A 26,997-nucleotide genomic window follows, 5' to 3' on the forward strand; every position below is an offset into this window, starting at 1 on the left:
CAATTGTTTGGTTAAACCAAAGATAAATTTGATTCAGCTTATTTCAGTTTTTAGAAAAAAATATTTTATTCAACACTGAGGTACTGTTGTTCATATAGATTTTATAAAGGGTGGGGAGTATCACTCAAGTAATGAGGTGTGGTATTTGCTATTGAAGTATTGGGTAGTGTGGTGGTGGTGGCTCTTCAAGTATGGGATACAAATGAGGTAAGATATAAAGTATTGTTACTTGTCCTGAGGTAATGAAGTGTGTGTTGTGTGTGTAATAAGCATTATGTTAATGTGTGTGTGTGTTTTTTGGAAGGTTGTTGGTTTACCACTATAAAGGCTTCAGCTTCACACAGCGTGTGAAATGAGTGTACCTGAATTCTGACAGTTTTAATCCTTCTCTAGATTGCCAGCAACAACCATAAATACCAGGTTCGAATTTGTTACCCATAAGTTAATTGAAATGGTTGAAATTTGGAATCATAACTAATGGTGGTTAATTAAATGATATTCCTTCCTTGATACTTTTGTTGTTTGTCTAAATTTGAAATTTTCAATAACAAAAAAAAAAACAAAACAATTAGCAATCAGATTCATGTTTGAATCTGCCAGAATGTATAAAGAATGACTAGAGGATCTTTTCGGTTTGAATGGCAGTTTTTAACATAATTTCTAGGTAACTAAAAAAATTTAAACTTCGTATACTGGTAGAATGTGTTTATAAAACATCTTTTTCTCTTGGCTTTATTGAGAAAATTCTATAGTTTGTAAGATATTTGTTGTTCTTTTTCTGCAATTTCAACCAATCAAATACGTCTATTGAGGTAAAAAAAACATTCTGTTCTGTATGAATATGTCCCTCGTTTAAGAAACAGATTGGGTTTATTTACATTTGTGAAGAAAAAAAAGATACCCTTCTCCCCACCCCTAACCCTAAAACAGATTGAAATGCAATAGATTGATACTAGGGTCATAATTATGGGTGACAATTTCATATGACACCGCTAGAAAAAACTGCCGTTCAAACCGAAAAGATCCTGGATAGATACCTTGGGTTCTTGCTGTGAATTATTAGAAATTGTTTTCATTTAAATTCTTTCAAAACATTAATTGATGGAACTTGTATATTCCCATTCTCTTACATGTAGTATCTTCTGGTTTCCTTCCTTCTCTCTTTTTTTTTTTTGGCTGTTAACAGTTCATTATAGATAGTGCTGAAAGAAAAAAGATTAGTTTATGTTCTTTTGACAAAATATAAATATAATAAAAATAGATATATAAAAAGTACAAAAGAAAAAATTAAAGTTAATCTCAAGGAAATCTCTTGAGATCTAATCCAGGTTGAATTATTTTTTGATGTCTGTCATTTTTATTTAGGTTATGGATCTGTCTGGGTGTAGTTTCTGTAAGATAACAACACTGACTGATAAAATGGTTTAGGTGTTACATATTTTTTTCCTCTTGTTAATTCTATTTATGTCTTCAGTGCTTCTCCAGTGCTTCTCCATTACCACTTATGGCTTGCTAGAAAATTCCCTCTGTGTCTTATTTAACATAAAACGAAGGACAGTTGCTTTAGTTAATTTATTCTCAATTACTAGATAGGTTTCTTTTTTCTGAAAAACTTATTTGTCTCTAGTATTTGGTCAATTTATTGTAACATTTACATGGTTAGCCTTTCTCTTGTCTCAAGTACTAGGTCAGTTTTATTTGTCTCTCTTTTTACTCTTTTTACTTGTTTCAGTCATTTGACTGCGGCCTTGCTGGAGCACCGCCTTTAATCGAGCAACTCGACCCCGGGACTTATTCTTTTGTAAGCCCAGAACTTATTTTATCGGTCTCTTTTGCCGAACCGCTAAGTGACGGGGACGTAAACACACCAGCATCGGTTGTCAAGCAATGCTAGGGGGACACACACACATACATACATATATATATATACACACACACACACACATATACGACGGGCTTCTTTCAGTTTCCCTCTACAAAATCCACTCACAAGGCTTTGGTCAACCCGAGGCTATAGTAGAAGGCACTTGCCCAAGGTGCCACGCAGTGGGACTGAACCCGGAAACATGTGGTTGGTAAACAATCTACTTACCACACAGCCACTCCTGCGCCTCTATTAAATATTGAATCAACTTGCCTTGAGCCCTTGCTCAGTTCATCTCAAGCACTAGATAATGTTCCTGATCCATCTCAGGCATCACATATATGTACAGTTTTGCTGCAACATACTTTCCTCTGATCCGTACTTTAGAGTGCATAATACATATTGCTGAGTATACTTTGTAATGGGTTTGTTGTTCCACAATTACTTTCTCCCTTACTCTTTACTCTTTTACTTGTTTCAGTCATTTGACTGTGGCTTACTGGAGCACTACCTTTAGTCGAGCAAATCGACCCCAGGACTTATTCTTTGTAAACCTAGTACTTATTCCATCAGTCTCTTTTGCCAAACCGCTAAGTTACGGGCACGTAAATACACAAGCATTGGTTGTCAAGGGATGTTGGGGGGACAAACACAGACACAGAAACTCACACACACACTGTTTAAAAGCAGCAGAAATATAACAGAAGCTGTTACTCAGTTTCACGTTCCCGTTCGTCAGACAGTTTTTAACAAAACTGTCCAAACGGGAACGTGAAACTCTGAGTAACAGCTTTTATTATATTTCTGCTGCTTTTAAATAAAGCATATTACTCTACCACTGGTATTTGAGTACTCTTTTTTCCACCTTGTTTCACATTTATGTGCTTACTCTGGTGTATGTATGTATATATATATATATATATATATATATATATATATATATACACACACACACACACACGATGGGCTTCTTTCAGTTTCCATCTACCAAATCCACTCACAAGGCTTTGGTTGGCCTGAGGCTATAGTAGAAGGCACTTGCCCAAGGTGCCACGCAGTAGGACTGAACCCGGAACCATGTGGTTGGTAAGCAAGCTACTTACCACACAGCCACTACTGAATTTACTCGTCAAATTGGTAAAGTGACTTGCCTCTACCAGTTTCTGTCGTTTGATGATGCTTGACTTATTTTATGCCACTGAGCTCACATCAGGGGCTTGGTTGATAGAGAACTCCTGTGTCCCTGATTTTAATATTCATAATGAACTTAATGACTGCATTGCCTAAAACTTCTGCCAAGTGCTACATGCTCTCTGCACTAGAGGAGACCAGGGCAAAGGCATGATTGTCCTTTCTCTCACACACTTTCAGCTTTGAAGCCTCAAGCTTTGTGCTTCTCTCTCTCTCTCTCTCTCTCTCTCTCTCTCTCTCTCTCATATATGTATATATATGCAGGCATGATGGGGGAGAATGTTAGTAGTAATATAGCTGGTGGACTTTGGCTGATGAGAAATCAGGCACCTATTTGGCGCTAAATTTCGAAACCAGTACCAGGTTGACCAGCATTTACTTGTTCTGACCCATTTGAGGCAAGACATTATTATTGTTCACTGATATTTTTTCCTATCTTGTCTATAATAGATTTGTGACTATTCGGTGGTACAGAAGTATTTTTTGACTTCTATCATGAGCAATATAGGTACTCATGTAGTACCCTTGTGTATATATGTACATATCTAATATTGTATGTATATATTTTATTAATTTGCCTGTTCGGCTGATGATTCGCTTGCCACTTGTGATGGTATTTTAATAATACCATCCCCATATTTATATATATATATATATATATATATAATATATATATATATATATATATATACATGCACACACACACATATACCTACCTTCAGTTAAGTTGTGAAATATTTACCTTAAACATGCTATTATTTAGAGACACAGGTGGACTTCAAGTGACCAGTCATAAGCCCAACCACTTCAGTGTTCAATGCCTTTGTAAAATCAACAAAGACCACATTTCTCTTGGATTTCACAGACAGAGCACCACATCCACGGAACTTTTATACCTTCTGAATTCACAGTTTCAAGTAGAACCCCTGGGATTTTCTTGCTCAGTCTATCTAACAGCAAACACTTTTGCAGGGATTTTCCTAACTACAACAGCTTTCTTTCCCGTTTATGTGACCTTGCAACTTCCTGAGAAAACTTGACATTTCTTTCTATACTGCACTATAGATATCACAGAGAATACCCCTAACCCTTTTGTGTTCAGATTACTGTCAGTTGTAATGATTATTTATTCACATTGTTTTGAATTAATCCTGGATTATCTCATAGCTTTGAGATTTTGATGATGTGACTGCTTATCTTTAGATTGATATTCTAGGGTAGGAGAGAGAGAGAGAGAGAGAGATCAGATCTGGTTGATTTGAACATGAAGCAGGTAGAAAATTTGGGCTTGATACACCCTTTAGCATTCAGCTTATTCTGTCAAATGTATTGCTTATTTATTCATATTACTTTGACTTAATCATGCATTATCCCTAGAATGACATTGTAGGATAAGTGTAAGAGACCATATCTGGTCAATTTGAACATAAAACATGAGTATTTGGGGCAGTTTAACTGTTAAAGTATTAAACCTATCTGCTTAGTGGAAACGACCTTTGTGTGAAGAGCTAACACCCTCCCTCTTCATTAGTGTCAGACCAGAGATATGTAAACCTGTACATGGTCAAATCATTGGTTATTAAACCAGCAACCTGACCAAATTTGTTTGATAAGAATGCTGATTATTAAAGCCCCAGTAGGGCAAAAACAAAAAAGCTTGCCTTTTTGGCTGATGAATATAGTCAATAGCTATCTAATACTGGCTGTATTGCTAGCAGGTGTCACACTGTAGATGTCTGTCAGCCAGTTACTGTAGTAACTATAGGATCAGTATTGCTTGACCTGTCCTTGTTTGCTGTGTTTACTTCAATGCACTGAAAAAGTGCTGTTAGAAACTGCAACAGCCTTTGTCACTTACACCCTCTGCAAACAGTCCTATGTAATAATATCATGTCACCAGCATATCGGATAAATAGCTGCTTTAAAAGGCGGCGAGCTGGCAGAAACGTTAGCACGCCGGGCGAAATGCTCAGCAGCATTTCGTCTGTCGCTACTTCCTGAGTTCAAATTCCGCCGAGGTCGACTTTGCCTTTCATCCTTTCGGGGTCGATTAAATAAGTACCAGTTACGCACTGGGGTCGATATAATCTGTTTCTCTGTCCTTGTTCGTCCCCCTCTGTGTTTAGCCCCTTGTGGGTAGTAAAGAAATAAAAAAATAGCTGCTTGGGTTACAAAAGCTCATGCTGAGCAGCGATGGAAAATTTACAAGGATACAAAAAAGAAATGCAACCTTGTCTCTGGTCCAGTGGAGTACATAATATAAATTTGTTTGGGGTGTATAGTTGTAAAATTGTGTGTGTGTGTGTGCATACACGTTTGTTCCTTCTTGAGCTATGCCTGGCTCATAGGGCCAGTTTCCCAGTTTCCTTGGCGTATAAGTTCCCCACCTGGACGGGACACCGGTCTGCCGCAGGTGAGCTGCAAGATGCAGGAGGAAAGAGTGAGAGAAAGTTTGCCATTACCTTCCACTGGAGCCGCATAGAGCTTGCTCATAAACACACACATGGTCCGGGTCTGAGATTCAAACCCGCAATCCCTCGACCGCGAGTCCGCTGCTCTAACCGCTAGGCCATGTGCCTCCACGTATATACAGATACACACTCATAAATGTGTATTTCTTAGAGAGAGAGAGAGATCTTTCCTCTTTGTTTTTGTAGCATTTCCCAATCTCGGATACTTTAATGCACCAACAACAGTTACATGTTAGGCTTAGCGATGCTTTGATGTCTACCAAATTTTAACACATTCGAAACCTGATAACCCACATAGAATCCTCAACAGTTCTTGAGAATCTCCGTGTGTGGCTGTGCCATTCTGTATATGGCATGCCTGTTCACTTACTATATCTGGCACAACCTAATTTCAATTAACCTATTTATGTTCATATTTTTAACAAGAATACACTTTGTTCTAAGAGTATTGTAAATAGCTTTACTTTATTTGGTGAGCAATGGTGTTGTTAGTGAAAGGTTTCCAACCGGTAAATCACTGGTGGCAGTGACAAGAGACTGTCTGAATGTCTATGTAACCAAGGTAGAACAAAATACCACAAGGTATTTTGAAGCAGGGTAAGCCGCATTGCAGTGAGAGGTGCCATCATCCTCAACCTACCATTATGATCATTATATGAATGAATCAGGGTCTTAAGTTTTTCTTTCATGTTTCTATTGGTTAAATGTGGAGGTGCGTGGCTTAGTGGTTAGGGTGTCAGCATCATGATCGTAAGATTGTGGTTTCGATTCCTGGACCGGGCGACACATTGTGTTCTTGAGCAAAACACTTAATTTCACATTGCTCCAGTCCACTCAGCTGGTAAAAATGAGTAACGCTGCAATGGACTGGCTTCCCGTCCAGCTGGGGAACACATAGGCCATTGAAACTGGGCCCATGAGGCTTAAAAAGGGCACATTTATTTTATTGTTGGTTAAACAGGTCTGCAGTATAATCATTTTGTTTGACATTTTTGGTTTTTTGTATTCACTCTTGATGTCAATTTTTTTATAAGTTTCCTTTACTCATTTTGATTTTCACCAATATATCCATTTCTATTGGTTGTTCTATGGAAGTAGCCAAATTTGTAAATCTCTTTCGAAAATGACTGCCTTCTCCCAACAAAGTGACATAAGATTTTTGACTGTTAACCTCATCTTTAGAGATAAAACTTATTTTAATGCCCATCACCCGGTGTCATATTTCTAGACATAAACCAGAATGGATTTGAATTAGGAATCTTTGTAAACTAAAGCTAATAATATACTTACCCATCCTTAAAACCACACTTGATTTTAATTTTTTATTTGTTTGTTATCGGGCTATGGCCATGCTGGTGCACCACTTTAAAGAGTTTAGTCAAACAAATACATCACTCACACATATACACACAGTGAACTTCTCAGCCATTTAGCCCTCCTCAGGATAACAAAGCTGATGATCATGAAAATATAGAGAAAATATTTAAAAAATTACAAAAATGTTCCTCCTCTAAAAAATGGGGTTTTATGGTCTGAGACAAACCAAAATTGTAACTGATTTCAGACTAAAAAGAAACCATTATCCAACTTTTATAAACTTGTGTTTACTTGAGTGTGAAAAAAAAAAAAAGAAGATAAAGTATATAACTGATAATATAGGTACCAAAAATGTTTGGTAGTCACGGTGTACTCAGCTATTAAGCACCCCCCACCGCGCCTTCTAATTTTTGGCTTGACGTTTTTGTATTAAATTTCTCTACGTTATTATGCTTGACTAAATTTATATAGCTGTAATATGTATGAAGTTATCAAGAAATGGTGATGCTGCCTGCCATACAGGAAACAAAAATGTTCTGAAATATTTGTGAAGTTAAAATTAATTATAGTTTGGTGACCAAAGTGTGAAAGTGGTGTAAGACTGTTAACCTCTGTTCCTGGCACATGGTATTAAAAATAAGTACCATCTTAAGTTGTCTTGTGCCATTGTAAAATTCAGACAAGTTTGCTATTTCAGCAGAAGCAGTAGCAACACCAGTAGTATTAGTAGTAGTAACTATAGTGGCAGGCAGTGTAAACAGCAGTCAGATGTTTTGTGTTTACACTATCCAACTAATCTCCAGGAGGTACCAATCTCGCATTAATAATTATAATATAGGCACATATATACGTGTGTGTGTGTGTGTGTGTGTGTGTGTACTCTAGGATACATACACACACACATACACACACACACATACTTAGACACGGTAACATTACATAAAAATGTATTATACATATTTTGTGTATTTATTTTGATATATACCATTCAAACGATTATTGCTGTGTAATGTTTTTGTGTTGCTCATGTGGGAAATAAATTACATCATTTTGATAAAGAGAAAGAACAGCCAAGGCTAGATTGCCTTCGGTCGTAGATGATGCTTGATCAAACTTGATCTAGGATTAGCCCTTTAGTGTTTAAACCGGCCATATCCGGCTAAAATATTCTACCTATTTTATGTTCAAACTAGTCAGATATGGTCATTCATAGCTACCTTATTGTGTCATTTTAAAAATAAACAATCACATCATGGAAATCTCAAAGCCATGAAATGATACAAGATTAATTTTACATGGTGTGAATACATAAGCTTTACATTTTACAGAATAATCTGATTGCTAAAGGGTTAAACAATAAAGAAGGGTGCTGTGTGTGTGTGTGTGTAAACCTTTTGTCTTGTGTGTGCTTTACACTTATGTACACACATTTACACACACTCACACATACATGAGACACTGTTTTGATGCTCAGCTACAGATATGCTCTCTCCTGTACACACACACACACACATCAGTTCAGTTTGTTTTTATAATCAGTGTTGCATTGAATCAACCATAATGAATATTATTATTGTTGATGAACCGAGCCCAAGCTTAAATGATTTCTCATATTGCTTTAAGCTTCCAAGAAAGGCATGAATATCCCATATTCCTTATTAGAGATCTGAAATTAACGAGCCTTATAACTGAGAGTAAGGGTTGGGGAGGAAACAAAATGGTAACACTCCTCCACTCACCGATAGCAGACACAGATATTGTAGAGAAATTTGGTTATGTGTAGGAGTAAGAATATGTAATACTGGTTCCAGCTGTTAATGAGAGAGAAAGGAGGAGATGGAAGTGGTAGTGTCTAACTGGCATCTGAAGTGTGTCTCAATGAGAAAACTTACGCACCAACTGCATCACCTACTGTAGTATGTAACCACCTCATACACACACTGTACTGCTAAGTAGAATTTTTCACAATTAGTAACATTTGGTTTCAGTTTAGAAGCAAAGCAGTCCTGTCTCCGCCACCAGACCTACCAGGAGGGAGATTCATTGAGAAATTTATGCAAAGCCATTCTGAATTCTGGTTCTGTGAAAGTCAGAAACGGAAGCAGTATTTGGAAGTGCCGTACGTAAAGGTTTAAGTGTTGTTGATGACCCAAGTCTGTGTCAGGGAGTGGAGGAAACGCATCGACTCAAAACCATATACAGGCATACCTCATCTTCGTCTTTTTCAACTTGATCATTTTGTAGAGAAAGTAATGGAAAAAATGAATAAAAATAAATCTCAATTTCTGTTGATTTATCAGACTTTACATCAGTCTTGGTGAACATATTTAAAGCAGGGCTGTGGAGTCAAAGCAAAAAACTTTGACTCTGACTCCTGTACTGTTGGCACCTCCAACTCTGACTCCTGTACTGTTGGCACCTCCAACTCTGACTCCTGTACTGTTGGCACCTCCAACTCTGACTCCTGTACTGTTGGCACCTCCAACTCTGACTCCTGTACTGTTGGCACCTCCAACTCTGACTCCTGTACTGTTGGCACCTCCAACTCTGACTCCGCTTTATGTAATTGATTGTGGGCTACACAACTCAAAGTATATGCATACGCTTGTTCTTTGAGTCGGCCTATCTGTTTGTTGTAACTAGTTTATATTAAAGAATAAAGATATTGTGAGTCGGAATCAGTTGGTATCGTTTTGCCGACTCCGAGTCCAGCTACCCCAGCTCTGTTAAAAAGTATGAAAAATTAAAAAAAATAAATTTAAAAGCCAATACTGAACTGGAAAATCAAATAATAAGAATGTGTGAAAATATGTGCAAACCATTTATTAAAGCAAATTATAAGTCAACAAAGATTTTAGAATGTTTTCTCATTGCTTTTTGAGTAAAGTTGCTTTGCTTGGAATGTACACCTGTGGAGCAGTGGTTCTTAAGTAGGGTCCACGAATGGTGTCCACGAATGGGGTCCACACAAACCTTCGGTCCATGAATGGGGGTCCGCACAAACCTTGGGTCTATGAATGGGGTCCACACGAATATTGAGTCCGCGAATGGGGTCCACACAAATATTGAGTCCACGAATGGGGTCCACACAAATATTGAGTCCGCGAATGGGGTCCACACGAATATTGAGTCCGCGAATGAGGTCCACACGAATATTGAGTCCGCGAATGGGGTCCACACGAATATTGAGTCCGCGAATGGGGTCCACACGAATATTGAGTCCGCGAATGGGGTCCACACGAATATTGAGTCCGCGAATGGGGTCCACACGAATATTGAGTCCGTGAATGGGGTCCACACGAATATTGAGTCCGCGAATGGGGTCCACACGAATATTGAGTCCGTGAATGGGGTCCACACGAATATTGAGTCCGCGAATGGTGTCCACATGAACCTTGGGTGTGTGAATAGGATCCACACTAACCTTGAGTCCACGAAGGGGGTCCACATGAATTATATAGCATTTAGTTGTTAAAAGTTATATGTATTGAATTGGTTATACTTCTGCAATGCACAAAATATTAAAATTTTTTTTTATACAATTCCTAATATCTTTTACCTTGTTTTGGTCATTAGACTGTGGCCATGCTTGGGCACCACCTTGAGGAATTGTAGTCGAATGAATTGACCGCAATACTTTATTTTTCTAAGCCTGGTACTTATTCTATCAGTCTCTTTTGCTGAACCACTAAGTTACAGGGATGTTAACACATCGACACCAGTTATCAAGCGGTGCCAGACACACACACACAGTACTCATCTACCAAATCCACTCACAAGGCTTTTGTTGTTCCGAGACTATAGTAGAAGACACTTGCCCGAGGTTCCACTCTATGGAACTGAACCTGGAACCATGTGGTTGAGAAGCAAGCTTCTTACCACTCAGCCACTCCTGTACCTAATTATAAAAATATAATGGTATTTTAAAATTTCAACTGGGCAAGTGAAATCAGAATCGAAATTGAACCAATCCTATGACTGGCACCCGGCCGTTGCCAGTGCCTCTGGACTGACTCCTGTGCAGGTGGCAAGTAAAGAAACACCATTTCAACCCTGTGCTTGAGGAGACCTATTGAGTCAAGTACATCAAAAATCAATGGAAATTGTAGTTGTGATCCCTGTGTCGGTGGCACATAAAAAGCACCATCTGAACGTGGCCAATATCAGCGCCGCCTTGACTGGCTTCCGTGCCGGTGGCATGTAAAAAGCACCATCCGAACGTGGCCAATGCCAGTGCTGCCTTGACTGGCTTCCGTGCTGATGGCACGTAAAAAGCACCAATCCGATCGTGGCCATTGTCAGCCTCGTCTGGCATGTAAAAAGCACCCACTACACTCACAGAGTGGTTGGCATTAGGAAGGGCATCCAGCTGTAGAAACACTGCCAGATCAGACTGGAGCCTGGTGCAGCCTTCTGGCTTCCCAGATCCCGGTCAAACCGTCCAACCCATGCTAGCATGGAGAACGGATGTTAAACGATGATGATGAATAGGGGTCCAGTGGAGTAACAATTGAAATCAAAGGGACCTGCTGGCAAAAAAAAATGGTCAAGAACCACTGCTGTAGAGCCTACTTTGTTAGCTTGTTGTATGGATAGTCTGATGGATGTTTAGTATGTTACTTTCTACTGGAAATGGAGCAGCAAGCATTTTAGTAGCAGTAAAGACACAGAGGATGCTGCTTGTAACAGCACGGTGGTGATTATAACATGTTGGTTGGTAATTAGAAGTTGTTTGCCTATCAGTAAGATGCCCCCCTCTTTTTTTATTTTACTTTTGATATTTATCTAGAATATTTGGGTGTGTGTTATCGTTATCATTTCAGATAGGGAGTCCCACTTAGAATGTAGTTCATATAGCAACAACAACTAATGTCTTACACTTAGTAGGCTACATCAGAGAGTGTATCATTTCTAGAACATAGCCATGTTCTTGAGAGATCGTTTGTTGATGTGACATCTGCTCAGTGCGGAGGAATAGAATTAAATTACTGTTTAAACCAGGAAATAAATTCCCCCACCCCACATGTTTTACTTTATTAAATTTAATTAAACTATTATATTTCTATTAAGAAAACAACCTTTTAGTTTGTAATTTGCTAAGTTTAATCCCAACATTGTGTAATAGAAGCTGACTCTTTTTATATATTTTGTTTGTCTAACGAAAAGGAACCAGAACATTTAGCATTTGTAGGGCTTCTTAGACTGGGGTGTGGTATAATATCTTGGTGAAGGTTACATAAGCATTGTGGTCTCTCTGCTTGTATGCGTATAAGCATGTCAATGCATAAATGTCTGCGTTTGCTGTGCACGTCTGCATATGTGCAATGAGTTTCTCTCCTCCACCCATCTCCCTCATTACACTGTCTCAAAGCTAGAAACTAAGAACAGATTCTATTTATAAAAGTCAGGATGGCTGTCTGTACCCTCCCCTCATCCTGTTTTATTTTTGATGTTGGTGATTTCAGCAAAGAGTAATAAAGATAAATCAAATGGGTATCATTTAACTTAAATTGCCTTATTTAAAAAAAAAAAAAAAAAAAGTGGGGCAGTATGTTACCTTTTACAGGCCCATTAAGACTGATGATATCGATGTTTTTGATGTTCCCTTTGGAACTTCTGCAGTTGTAGTTTGGCAATATGGACAGCAAGAAGCTGAAGAAGGCCTATTAAAAATAGCAACCAGATCACACCTTACTATATAAAAGCAGAACACATTGGAAAATGTTGTTCTAGGTATGTTTTTCCATGCTTGAGTGAGTTGGATGAATATGTATCAAGGTTTTGCACTACGGCTGGATGTCCTTCCTGTTACTAACCCTTGTTTTTTCAAGTAAAGGATTTTTATTTGTTATATTTGAAAGTGCAAAGCCAGTAGACAATTTGTTGACAAAGAACTTCAATAAACATCACCATGGCGCAGGAGTGGCTGTGTGGTAAGTGGCTTGCTTACCAACCACATGGTTCTGGGTTCAGTCCCACTGCGTGGAACCTTGGGCAAGTGTCTTCTACTATAGCCTCGGGCCGACCAAAGCCTTGTGAGTGGATTTGGTAGACGGAAACTGAAAGAAGCCCGTCATATATATGTGTGCATGTATGTTTGTGTGTCTGTGTTTGTTCCCCTAGCATTGCTTGACAACCGATGCTGGTGTGTTTACGTCCCCATCACTTAGTGGTTCGGCAAAAGAGACCGATGGAATAAGTACTGGGCTTACAAAGAATAAGTCCCGGGGTCGAGTTGCTCGACCAAAGGTGGTGCTCCAGCATGGCCGCAGTCAAATTACTGAAACAAGTAAAAGAGTAAAGAGTATGGGGAAATATAATGTATGAAAATAATGGTAGATGGACATAGCCTAGAACAGGCTGGAGGAAAAACACTTAGAACACTTCAGTTAGTTGTTGGTTTTTCCACTTGGTATTTTTGTGAGCTTAACCCTTTAGCATTTAAACTGACCATATCTGGCTAAAATAATCGACCCGTTTCATCTTCAAACTGGCCAGATATGGCTTATCACACTTACTCTACAATATTATATTATTATACTTAGTTGCCACTTCTAGCAAACTGAGTAACCATGTGGAGACCTCTCCATTGACTTGCCAAGTTTATGTTGAGATGTGATATTCTATGTGGTGGCAGTGATGGCAGTGTTATCTCTATAATGCAGGTGAACTGTGAATGATACATTAGTAACACATACTTTGAATTGTCATTTTATTTTAATTTCTCGTGTGTTTGGTGGAGGAGTGGCTGTTCTCAGAGGGTCTCAGAAAAATAATGTTGGTGCCAAGAACATAGAATGTTGTAGTGAGAAAATCTAAGATTACTTCTTTTTTTTTTTATAATGTTATAAATAGCTTTTACATATACATGCACACATATACATGCATGTGCAAATTACACATGAATGCATACACACATACACACACATATTCGCACTCACATACAAATACACACTCGTGTATGCACACATGGTTGGAGATTTGGGCTGGGGAAAAATGCAAGTTTGCTAATTATAGATAATAAAAATTCCAGTATATTGCTTCTGACCATCTGCATGCGAGTCTGCAGCCAATTGTGCATGGGTAAGAGGAAGGGAGAAGCTCTATTTACACACACACACACACACACACACACACACCTACATTTAACCAGGATGTATTAAGTAGAAACAATATACTAGAATTTTTATTATCTTTATAATAGTAAACTTGCATTTTACCTGACTGCGCGTGCGCGAGCAGTCTGGCTGACTCTGCGAACCTCTGACCGACTGCACGCACATGTTTGAATGGCTATACATGTGCAAGTCTCTGACTGACTGTATGCATGAAACTGCATTCGCGAGTATCTGACCAACTGCATTTGCAAGCATCTGACCAGCTGTGCATTCGCAAGTATCTGACCAACTGTGCATTTGCAAGTATCTGACCAACTGTGCATTTGCGAGTATCTGACCAACTGTGCATTTGCGAGTATCTGACCGACTGTGCATTTGCGAGTATCTCACCAGCTGTGCATTTGCGAGTATCTGACCAACTGTGCATTTGCGAGTATCTGACCAACTGTGCATTTGCGAGTATCTGACCGACTGTGCATTTGCGAGTATCTGACCAACTGTGCATTTGCGAGTATCTGACCAACTGTGCATTTGCGAGTATCTGACCAACTGTGCATTTGCGAGTGTCTGACCAACTGTGCATTTGCAAGTATCTGACCAACTGCGCATGCTCAAGTCTCTGAGCATCTTGAAGTCAAAGATGTTCAGATAAGCAACTTTTTGTTTCCAGCCTAGCACACATCTAAAAATACCTTATTTAACAGTGCAAATTATAATTACTGATGCACCCAGTCAGTTTTGTTTATTCCATGCCATATGTTATAACAAACTTAGGAAACCCTATGTTCAATTCAATTTCCCCCCATTTTCAAGCTTATTTATTACTGTTATTCATCCATTTACCTAATTTTGTCACAGTTTGACCAACTGCATAATGTAGGTTATAGGTTACAGCTATAGTTAAGAATGCAACTGTCCAATTCTATTTCACTCTATAGTGCTCTTTTACTTGTTTCAGTCATTTGACTGTGGCCATGCTGGAGCACCACCTTTAGTCGAGCAAATCGACCCCAGAACTTATTCTTTGTAAGCCTAGTACTTATTCTATTGGTCTCTTTTGCCGAACCGCTAAGTTACGGGGACCTAAACACACCAGCATCGGTTGTCAAGCAATGTTGGGGGGAGACACACACACAAACATATACACACACACATACATATATACGACGGGCTTCTTTCAGTTTCCGTCTACTAAATCCACTCGCAAGGCTTTGGTTGGCCCGAGGCTATAGTAGAAGACACTTTCGCAAGGTGCTACGCAGTGGGACTGAACCCGGAACCATGCGGTTGGTAAGCATGCTACTTACCACACAGCCACTCCTATGCCTGCTCTTTATAACAATTATTGTTGTTCTTTCGCATCGGCAGCCAGAGCATTTTACCGTTTTCGAGTTGTTGTTCATCTAGCGGTATGTAGATTATGGCAAAGTTAAATTGAACTGCTCAGTTACGTTACTCTTGATCTAAATCCCAAAATTCCATCTCCTTGTGTTTTATTGTTGACCGGCCTAACTCTGGACTCTCAGTTCCATTAACCACTTGCTTCTTCCGACACGATGACATTAACTCCACTTCCCCCACCCCACCTTATATAAATTAGCTTTATTCAGATTCCCCTGTCTCATGTACTATCTCACCTCATGAAGTGGAAGGGTCAGTATAAAGTGTTTTTTTTTTTTTTAGACAGCGAGATGGTGTGATGAGGAGTGTTGATCAATTTTGGAGATTTTCATTAAAAATTTGAAATTAAAATTTTTTTTTTTTCTCCCCATATTCTTAATCTCAGTATTTTTCCATGTAGATTGGAAAAAAAAATTTAACAAAAAAAAAAAAAACCCAGCCTACTAGGTGTAAAAAGTTTGCGCAAACTAACGTGGGGGTGGGGAGAGGACTTTCGAAAAATTCACAAGATCCAATTTTTCACTCATAACTTTCAGGAAAATAGATTGATTGAGTTTTATAGAAATTTCTGGGGGAAATTTTTTCCAGAGGGGTGGGGAGAGGATTATCTGAAAGGTGTTTCTGTAAAATATCATTAAAAGATATCCAAAAACGGATTATGTGAATTTTCAAGCAGCATAGATTACGATTATAAGAAAATTTGTGGGGAAAATATTTTCTGAAAAGGTGGGGGGAAGGACTGTCGTAAAGTTCACACGATCCGTTTTTTTCCCCCTCGTAACTTTCAGGATCTAGTTTAGTGCCCAGTCACCACAGCATTCCCCCCACCACCACCACCACCATGCTAAAAACCAGATTTTCAAAATTTTTAATTCCCCCCCTCAAATTTTTTTTTCTTATCAAAAAATTTTTTAAAAATCTACATGGAAAAATACTGAGATTAAGAATATGGGGGGGAGGGAAACAAATTTTAATTTAAAATTTTTTATGAAAATCTCCAAAATTGATCAACACTCTCCTCATCACCCCATCCCGCTGTCTAAAAGTGAAAATAAACGGCTGTTTTTTCTGTTTCCGCATGCATAGATTTATAGTGAAACAGAAAAAGAATAACGGCATGTGAAGCCCTCACCATGAAACTTGATATGCTAAAAATAACAGCTAAATGTCTAGCAAATTTTTGTGCTTGTGTGTGCATGCTTGCAACAATTTCTATAGCTTATCCGAATGAACAGAGAAAGTGCACAGAAATATATTTTACACACCTGTCGTATTCGTTAGTTTTGTTTTTTCACTTTAAAGGTAAACAATTCTGATAGAAGTAATTACCTTACTGTCAAGTCATTGGATTAATCTCAACAAAATACTACAAGTTTAGTCACTGGCTCAGCACCTATGTTTGTGTTCTTCATTCCAAAATAATAATAACTTTAACATACTTCCAAAATGGTAGGACTGAACCTGGAACCATGTGGTTGGGAAGTAAGCTTCTTACCACACAGCTACTCCTGTGCCTATTATGTTAAAGTTTTTCATAATTTTGGAATGAAGAACACAGTCAACCTCTACAAAAGTAAAGGTGACACATTAGATATAAATAATTACAGAGGTATCAAATTGTTGGATCAGGTAATGAAAGTCATGATGAGGGTCATAGCTCAACTAATCAGGGAGAGAGTTAGTTTAGTTTAGACAAGATGCTGTTTGGGTTTGTGCCAGTGGGAAACACCACTGATGCTATATTTCTGGTAAGACAGCTGCAGGAGAAATTCCTAGCCAAAGATAAACCTCTGTACTCTGGCTTTTGTTGACATGGAGAAAGGCTTTGACAGGGTCTCCTGATCCCTTATCTAGTGGTCAATGCTGAAACTAGGGATAGATGAGTAGTTATTGAAAGCTGTTCAATGCTGTCAGTAAGGTGAGGGTTGGCAATGAGTATAGTGAAGAATTCTGGGTAGGGGTGGGGTCCACCAAAGATCAGTCCTCAGCCCCCTCTTATTCATCATAGTCCTCCAGGCAATAACAGAGGAATTCAAAACAGGATGCCCTTGGGAGCTCCTCTATGTTGATGACCTTGCTCTAGTAGCTGAGTCACTTTCAGAACTAGAGAAGTTTCAGGTGTGGAAGCAAGGCCTAGAATTGAAGGGCCTTAGAGTCAAACTAGCAAAAAGTCCTAGTAAGTAGGAAGGCAGGCAAATCACAAATCCCTTCAGGTAGATAGCCCTGCTCGATTTTTAGAAAAGGCATAGGTAGAAACTCCATAAGATGTACCCAATGTAAGCTATGGACACATAAGAGATGCAGCAATATCAAAGAAAGGCTAACTGGGAAGACAGTTTCTGTGTGTGGCAGATGCACAGGGGCAATAAACATTGAAAATGTACAGAAAACAGCTTCCATCACTTGCAAGTGGGAAAAACTAGAAGTGGTTGATAGCTTCCATTACCTAGGTAACCAAGTCAGTTTTTGGGGAGGATGCTCTGAGAGCATAGCTGCTAGAATAAGAAGTCGACTTTGCCTTTCATCCTTTCAGGGTCGATAAATTAACTACCAGTTATGCACTGGGATCGATGTAATCGACTTAATCCCTTTGTCTGTCCTTGATTGTCCCCTCTGTTTAGCCCCTTGTGGGCAATAAAGAAATAAGAAATAATTTTTTTATTGATTCTATTTTCTCTTTCTTTACAGAACCTCGAGTTCCATGGGGTTATGCGATTCTTCTTTCAAGATGCTGGCGCCAAGGTTGCAACTAAATGCATCCGGGTGTCCAGCACTGCAACTGCCAAAGAGGTAATTGATGTCCTTATAGAAAAATTCCGTCCGGATATGCGAATGTTGACGCAGAGCAATTATAATCTGTATGAAGTTCACCCAAATTTAGGTAAGATTTCACTACAATCACTCCAAAACTCTTAAGCTTTGTCTTCAACTTGTTGATATTTCTTGTTTATTTAATGTTTGCTGGTGTTGGGATGTGGTGCATATATTATCCACATGTGCATATATTCAAGCACACACCCTAGCATGCGATTATACATGTTTTATACATGTGCGTAGACAGACACCCACGCACATGAAGTTTGTAGGTTGATTATATTCCACATGTCTTTTAATAACATTTGTTTTTTTCTACTCATACATATGTTTATATTTTACAATCAGCTGTTAGAATTACTGCTGGCTTGGTTGGTACCATGCCTGTCAACCAAAAGGTTACAGGTTTGTGTTAATAGCCAAATGAATGTTTCTTCATATCTCTTACTGTTTTAGCTCTGTTCTAGCCTTAATCCAGCAGATCTGTAATCATAGACATTCAAACCATGACCATATTTTCTGTTTGTTGGTCATTATATTGTCCAGTGTGCTCCTCTTTAAGACTATATGATTTGAAGGAAATTTAGCTGCTCATTGGACCAAAACTGTTTAGTCTCAGGTCAGCACAAAGGAAAGACAGTCGGTCCATTTATGACCCTTGCACCTTTTTCCAATGTGTAGTGAACCAAGGAAGACTTGACTGCTATTTCAAGCGGCTTGAGCAACTACATATAGGCTCCCTTATTTGTATCTTGTTACAGTTTACTGTCAAGATTTTGATATTTAGATTTGTAGCAGTTATTTAGTTAAAAGTTGATTTTTGGCCAAAGTAGAGTACCACTGTTATATTGGTACTGCAATTGGTGCTAAAGTTAGAAACTGTTGGATCTTATATGATGATGGATAACAGGAACCAACTAGCCAGAGATTGGCACTGAAGTCTAGTGTTTGCATTAGAATGGTTTCTACAGCTGGATGCCCTTCCTAATGCCTATCACTTCATGTACTAGATGCTTTCTTGGTGCACTGCTTTCTTTTGTAGCACTAGCACTGGAGTATCTTGCGAAATAAGATTCCTATAGTGTTGGGGGCATGCAGGATAAGACCCCTGTAGTGTTGGGGGAGATGGAAGAAACATACTTTGCTGAAGATAAAATTTGCGGCTTCCCTTGCTCTTGTTATTTGTAAATCTGTTTTAGTAGGGAGCTTTAAACTGTTTTTAGATATAATTTTGCTTACAATGATTGTTTCCTGTATGTTCATCCATAGGAAATATATTTATGATTCAGCTCTGATATTAGGTAACCTGAAAAAAAGCACCCGGTACACTCTGTAAAGTGGTTGGTGTTAGCAAGGGTATCCAGCCATAGAAACCATGCCAAAGCAGACATTGCCGTGCGATGCAGTCCTTTGGCATGTCAGATTCTGCTAAATCTTCTAACTCATGCCAGCATGGAACACAGACGTTAAAATGATGATTACTCAGAGTATTACAAGGTATTATAATGACTGAAACATTTAATACCTGCTTGAGGTGTCTTTGTAAATCTTACTGAAAGAAATTTTTTTTAGAATTCATCATCATCATCATTTAGCGTCCGCTCTCCATGCTAGCATGGGTTGGACGGTTTAACTGGGGTCTGTGAAGCCAGAAGGCTTCATCAGGCCCAGTCAGGTTTGGCAGTGTTTCTACGGCTGGATGCCCTTCCTAACGCCAACCACTCCGTGAGTGTAGTGGGTGCTTTTTACGTGCCACCTGCACAGGTGCCAGACAGAGCTGGCAAACGGCCACGAACGGATGGTGTTTTTACGTGCCACCGGCACGGGGGCCAGGCGAGGCTGGCAACGGACACGAATGGATGGTGCCTTTATGTGCTACCGGCACGGTAAAAAAAAAAAAATTTTTTACATCCAGTTTGAGATTCAACTGAATGATAAATGCAGAGATCCAATTTTCAGTGGCAGAAGTTTCTGGATTTACATTAATTTAATCAATGTAGAGTCTCATTTCTGAAAATGATAGTGTGATTTGAGAGAGATTTGGCTGCTGTTTTTAGCAGTCAGCAATAGGGTGGAAACTTTTTAGATTATATAGTTCATCTAAGTCGGTCAGTCAGTCAGTCACAGCATAACTATTTTATTATCATCAATGTGAAATACACAGAACTTACAGAACTTACAACATGAGCAATATCAGCAACAATAATGACACTAGGGAGACAGATTTATGTAATGGGAGACAGTCAATTAAATCTACCCCAGTATTTGATGATGGAAGGATCAAACATAGTCAGCCTCTATGAAATTTGTGCATATAATGTAAAAGAGATGGAAATAATTATTGCAAAGCATTTTTGTTAGCTCTGCCGAAACTATCATCCACTACCACCATTTTGTCTGAAAAACGTGACCGATTCTATCACTCGCTACTTTATTGGAATAATAGTAATAATGATTTAATATAGGAAGCAGGTCACAAATTTGAGAAACATAATTGATTTGCTCAACTTTCATACCACCTGATTAATATTTATTTTATTGGCTGTGGAGGTATAAAAGACAAAAGTTGACTTTGATGTGATTTGAACTCAAAGTGTTGAGAGCTATATTAAATATAGCAATATACCTTGTCTGTGATGTCATTATTTCTACCTTTCTATTGCTTCAGCAGTAATAATATTATGGGGCTTTCATTTTAGTTATTCTGTTAAGAGAAGAGAAGAGAATGGAGATGGTATCTTTTATTACTTTCATGTTCTCTTATCTTTTACTTTCAAATGTGGTACATATTCTAGAATTTTTGTTTTATTGTATTGCTAAGCTATGAGGACAAACCAACACCAGTTGCCAAGTAGTAGTTGGTCTCTCTCTCTGTCTGTCTCTCTGTCTCTCTCTCTCTGTCTCTCTTTCTCTGTGTCTGTCTCTCTCTTTCTGTCTGTCTCTCTCTTTCTCTATCTCTCTCTGTGTCTGTCTCTCTCTCTGTCTCACTCTCTCTCTCACACACACACATGTGTGCATGAGCCTTCTATTCAGTTTCTGTCTGTCAGATTCACACATTGGTCAGCCTGGGGTTATAATAGAAGACACTTGCTCAAGGTGTTGTGTGGTGGGATCAAACCTGGAACCATGTGGTTGAAAAGCAAGCTTCTTAATAACATGGCTGTGCCTAGAGAAAAATTAAAAACAAAATTGTAGGGAATTAGTCAAAGAAGGAAGGGCAACAGCTATGTTATTTTTAGGTGACCGATGGAGGGGAAAAAGATGTTATCCTCAGACCAGAGACCTGGTCCAAACATTTGCAACAGAATGGCCTCTGCTAAGGACTTCAGTGGCCAGGTTGAGTTGCACTGGGCAATGGATTATATCTGTCACCCGAGACAAGACTTCACGCCCTCTTTTATCTCTCTTTTACTTGTTTCAGTCATTTGACTGTGGCCATGCTGGAGCACTGCCTTTAGACGAGCAAATCAACCCTGGGACTTATTCTTTGTAAGCCCAGTACTTATTCTATCGGTCTCTTTTGCCGAACCACTAAGTTACGGGGACGTAAACACACCAGCATCGGTTGTCAAGCGATGTTGGGGGGACAAACACAGACAGACAAACATATACACACACACACACACACATATATATATATATATAGACATATATACGACGAGCTTCTTTCAGTTTCCATCTACCAAATCCACTCACAAGGCTTTGGTTGGCCTGAGGCTATAGTAGAATACACTTGCCCAAGATGCCACGCAGTGGGACTGAACCCGGAACCATGTGGTTGGTAAGCTACTTACCACACAGCCACTCCTGCACGTCTTCCAAATTCTACAAGACTTCTATGCAGTGTAATTGAACGTGGAACTACTATGGTTGTAGATTGAACTTCTTAACCACACATCCATGTTCACTTTGCTGACTTTTGTGTATTAGCGTTGGGAGGCATGGGGGGAATGGAGTAAGTCCCAGTGTGGGATGGATGGGTACAGACTTAATACCGAAGAGGAAGATCGAGGAGAAATATTTATCACAAGTGGGGATAGAGGTAGGACCTATTGCTCAGGTTGACATGAGGTAAAGAAATATTTCAAATTTAATCTGGTGTCACTTTTTTTTTTCTTTTATAAATTTATAAATGTCCTCAGTTTTCACTCATCTTGCACTATTTTTCTGTTTTATTGATCTATAATGATCATATTAAAAAAATCAATATTTTCCTCGTGGAATTAAAATCCAGTCTATAATTAAAACTGTTGCACATTTTTTCTAAAATATTATTTCACTTTTCTAAAGTTAGCTCTGTCTCCTAGTGGAACAGACAGTATATTATATAATTCCAAGACAAGATTATGTTAAAAGGGTGGTTACCCTGACACCACTCTTATCTTATCTATCTCTGACGAAAAAAAAAAGATTAATAATAATTATTATAATAATAAAAATAGTAAAAATTCTAGCATATTGCTCCTACTTAATACATCCTGGTTAAATGTGGGTGTGTATGTATACACATACACACCCACAGTGTCCCCTTCCTCTTACCCAGTTTTATTACTTCATGTGAAGTCAACTAATCCTTCTTTCCCTCAATTAAGAGCTTTATCTCGACCGAACACCATTGCTAATGTCTGGTGCAGATTATCTTTGAATTTAATCCTGTCTTCCTTTTTCTCTCCTCCTGATTCTTCATCTTTGTCAGATGTTCACAAAAACGTCTTGTTTTAAGCTTCTAATTTTCCTGTCCAATTCATGCTGGCATGGTTAGAAAGCATATAAATACATCGACAGTGGTGGTCACAGCAGTGTTAGTTGTGGCCATAGTAGTCACAGTGGTAATGCAGTTGATCATGGTAGCAGTTATGATAGTAGTAGTAGAATGTTATTCATCATTATTGTCAACTCTTGGACATTCCTGCCTTGAGTCCTGAGATTTCTAGGACCAGTTCCTCAGTTTCCATGGCACATAAGTGACAGTCCACAACATTTTCCCTGAATTGGATACTAGTCTACTGCAGGGTTACACCATTTCCAGCTGAGTGGGCTGGTGCAGCATGAAATGAAGGGTTTTGCTCAAGAACAGAATTTACTGCCCTGTCTAGGAATTGAACCCACAATAGTCATGGTAGGAGAGTAATTAGTGATCATAGTGGTAGTAATGTTGATTAGTCCCAGAGTCACTCCTGATCAAACAAGACCCATGATAAAAGACATTCCACTTCACCTGGTCATCTTGTCTTTTTGTTTATCTAAGACTACATTTATTGTTTAGTGTTCTCTTTTTAAGAATGTAGGGTGTCATTTAAGAGAAATCTGGTTGTAATTTTTTGCAGGCTGATTACGTAAAGGCTCCTGGTACTCATAATAATGAATTTGGTGAGATCCAGCCTCTCACACCTACCTTACAATATCATTCTAAAAATAACAATTACATCATTGAAATCTCAAAGCTACAAGACAATATATGATTAATTCAAAATAATGGGAATAGATAAGCATTACATTTGACAATAATCTGAATGGTGAAAAGGTGAAAGCATTCTATATTTTGAGTTCAAATTCCTCCATGGTTTACTTGTCTTTCATGCTTCTTGGATCAATAAAATATATACCTGCCAGAAACTGAGTTTTTATGTCATTTCTGCCTTTTAAATTTGTATACTTTTATTTACAGTTAGAAATTAATAAATTAATAGTGTTGAGAAGGACACAAGATATAACTTTAATATAAACAATATCACAAATAATTCAATATTGCACATATCCTATCATTGTGTGATATTGTGTATCATCACATCACTGTGATATTGTGTATCATCACATCACTGTGATATTGTGTATTATCACATCACTGTGATATTGTGTATTATCACATCACTGCGATATTGTGTATTATCACATCACTGCGATATTGTGTATCATCACATCACTGTGATATTGTGTATTATCACATCACTGTGATATTGTGTATTATCACATCACTGTGATATTGTGTATTATCACATCACTGTGATATTGTGTATTATCACATCACTGCGATATTGTGTATTATCACATCACTGCGATATTGTGTATTATCACATCACTGTGATATTGTGTATTATCACATCACTGCGATATTGTGTATTATCACATCACTGCAATATTGTGTATTATCACATCACTGATATTGTGTATTATCACATCACTATGATATTGTGTATTATCATATCACTGTGATATTGTGTATTATCACATCATGATATTGTGTATTATCACATCACTATGATATTGTGTATTATCATATCACTGTGATATTGTGTATTATCATATCACTGTGATATTGTGTATTATCATATCACTGTGATATTGTGTATTATCATCACTATGATATTGTGTATTATCACATCGCTGTGATATTGTGTATTATCACATCGCTGTGATATTGTGTATTATCACATTGCTGTGATATTGTGTATTATCACATCGCTGTGATATTGTGTATTATCACATCGCTGTGATATTGTGTATTATCACATCGCTGTGATATTGTGTATTATCACATCGCTGTGATATTGTGTATTATCACATCGCTGTGATATTGTCTATTATCCTATCTCTGTGTGGTATTGTATATCCATCATCGTGTGTGATATTGCTTGTCGTCATATCAGCTCTTCTTATTCCTTCACATCACATGATCATTCCTGTAGTCTCTCCTGTGCAAATTATCAGCTGAGAGACATTCAATATGCAGCCAGTTAATCACAGTTTTAAATTAGAAATGCTTATTTCATTTTTGTGCTTTTTTTTTGTACTTTATTTTTATTCTAGTTATTTCTGTTGGATAAGAATTGATTGCTGGCAGTGTGAATCTTGATTGATTTTGATGCAGCTTGTAATGTGTTCCTATTCCATTTGTCCCTCGCTCCATGGTTTAACAAACAACCTCATCAACTGAAGTGTTATTCCGAGTTAACAAGCAATGCTCTTATAATCCTGGCATTAAGTGGAGGGATTTTTTTTTCCTTGAGTATCATTCCGTTTCTCAGCCTAAAGAAAACTTATTCATCTTGGCAAAGATTTTAGTAATAAGATATTTTTCTAGTCTATATTGATCTTAGATGTTTACAGTATAACATGTTTGCTTACCGAATTTCTAGAACACCTCCCACTGCTAAGAGCTACCAAAGTTAGTTGAGTCATTGAGGAAGTCTTTGTCTCTCTTATCTGCTAGAAATAGCAACTGAATAGCTCTAATATCATACCTTACCATCTTAAAAAATAGGACCCATTGCATAATGAGGTCTTAGATTTATTCATTAAAAAGAAAAATTCTGAAATGGAATGTTTGATTATAGACTTCCTTGAGTGAGAGCTGACCTGGAATTAGACAACTGCCACTAAAGTTAGTAAATTCTACCATTTGTATAGAGATGGATGTAAACAATGACTTGCCTATTGTTTTGGGTGGTGTAGTTTATTTGCAGTTCACTGAAGAAGCATGTCCAAGCTTCCTGACATTGCATAATCCTTGTAAACAAAAGGCTTGTTCATCTGGAGGTGTTTGTTAGATTGAGAGATTATTGCCTCGCTGTATGAGTGATTGTGTGATAAGCAGCTTGCTTTCCAACCATATGGTTCCGGGTTCATTCCCACTGCATGGTATCTTGGGCAAGTGTCTTCTACTATAGCCTACCAAACAATCTTAATCTCCATATTTAATCAGCATTAAACTTTGGCAAGCTTACCTTTATCTATTCTGACTTACTTGAAAGGTGATGTTCCATTCCCTCTCTTATATTTGTTTCACTTTAAGGATGCTTATTTACCCATCCATTATATTTCAACTGTTGTCAATTGTTTCAAATATGTTTTAGCATTGTCGTTCTAGCCCCTTTTTAAACAATCGCATATGATTCGTCCCAAAGAATCAACCTTTAAAGAAGAGTTTTGCTTCCACTAGTGAAAGCTATACGTATCTTTCAGAAAGCTCCATACCAATTTAACTTTATGTAGCATTTGCTATTACTTCATGAGCAAGCTATGTGGGAAGACAGAATAAAGGGGCTTTTGTAAGCTTATATCTCCGAAAAAATAGCTCTCTTTGCTGTTGAAAAAAAATAAACTCGCAGAGGAGAAGTTTCAACATCTTCAGTTTCCTTACACCATTTATGTGGCTGTTTCTGACAAGAAATTCTGTTTCATGTAAAACAACTACATTTTGTAGTCATTATCCGTAATCTACTCCCAAAACACTTCAGTAGCTCTACTTTACATTGCTTGCAAACTTATATGTTCTATGATTATTAAAGTGCAACGACCTCCACATTAACTAACCTTCAGTTTGATTTTCCGTTCCTAGGTTTATTGGAAACCTAGATTGCTGTGCTAATCATAAACCTTCTTGGGAGTTCAATTATTTGAAAAAAAAAATACCACCAAAGCAACTTAGGGCGTCCAAAGGACAGCTGTGTTTGCTAGTATAATAAGTCCTTTCTATTATAGGCAGGAGGCTTGAAATTTTGGGTTAGAGGTTAGTTGGTTACATTGATCCCAGTTCTCAACTGGTTACTTATTTCATGAACCTTGAAAGGATGAAAAGCAAAGTAAATAGATCTTGGCAGGGTTTGAACTCAGAATGAAAATCCAGATGAAAAGCCATTAACCATTTTCCTGAACTCAGAAACAATTCTGCTAGCTTACTGCCCTCACTAGATGATAATGATAATAATAATAGTAATAATAATAATAGTAATAATAATAATAGTAGTAGTTATAATAATAATAGTAGTAGTAGTAATAATAATAGTAGTAGTAGTAGTAGTAATAGTAGTAGTAGTAATAG

General features: G+C 38.0%; 1 protein-coding gene and 1 long non-coding RNA gene across 8 annotated transcripts in view; one reads left to right on the forward strand and one right to left on the reverse strand.

Moving 5' to 3' along the window:
- The window catches only part of LOC115215522 (afadin), a 232,217-nt gene that overhangs the window by 61,399 nt on the left and 143,821 nt on the right, over window positions 1–26,997 (forward strand). For all 7 annotated transcript variants that reach the window (XM_036505804.1, XM_036505805.1, XM_036505803.1 and 4 more), the window contains one exon: window positions 18,051–18,243. In XM_036505804.1, the coding sequence (XP_036361697.1) occupies window positions 18,051–18,243 (193 nt within the window). The remainder of the gene's footprint in view (window positions 1–18,050; window positions 18,244–26,997) is intronic.
- On the reverse strand, window positions 672–16,805 carry LOC118764779. The gene is made up of 4 exons (XR_005000584.1): window positions 16,628–16,805; window positions 11,762–11,772; window positions 3,171–3,177; window positions 672–683 (listed from the first exon to the last, which is right to left on the reverse strand). It is a non-coding gene; the product is annotated as an uncharacterized LOC118764779 (long non-coding RNA).

Source organism: Octopus sinensis, linkage group LG9 (genome assembly GCF_006345805.1).
Source record: "Octopus sinensis linkage group LG9, ASM634580v1, whole genome shotgun sequence".
NCBI lineage: Eukaryota > Metazoa > Mollusca > Cephalopoda > Octopoda > Octopodidae > Octopus > Octopus sinensis.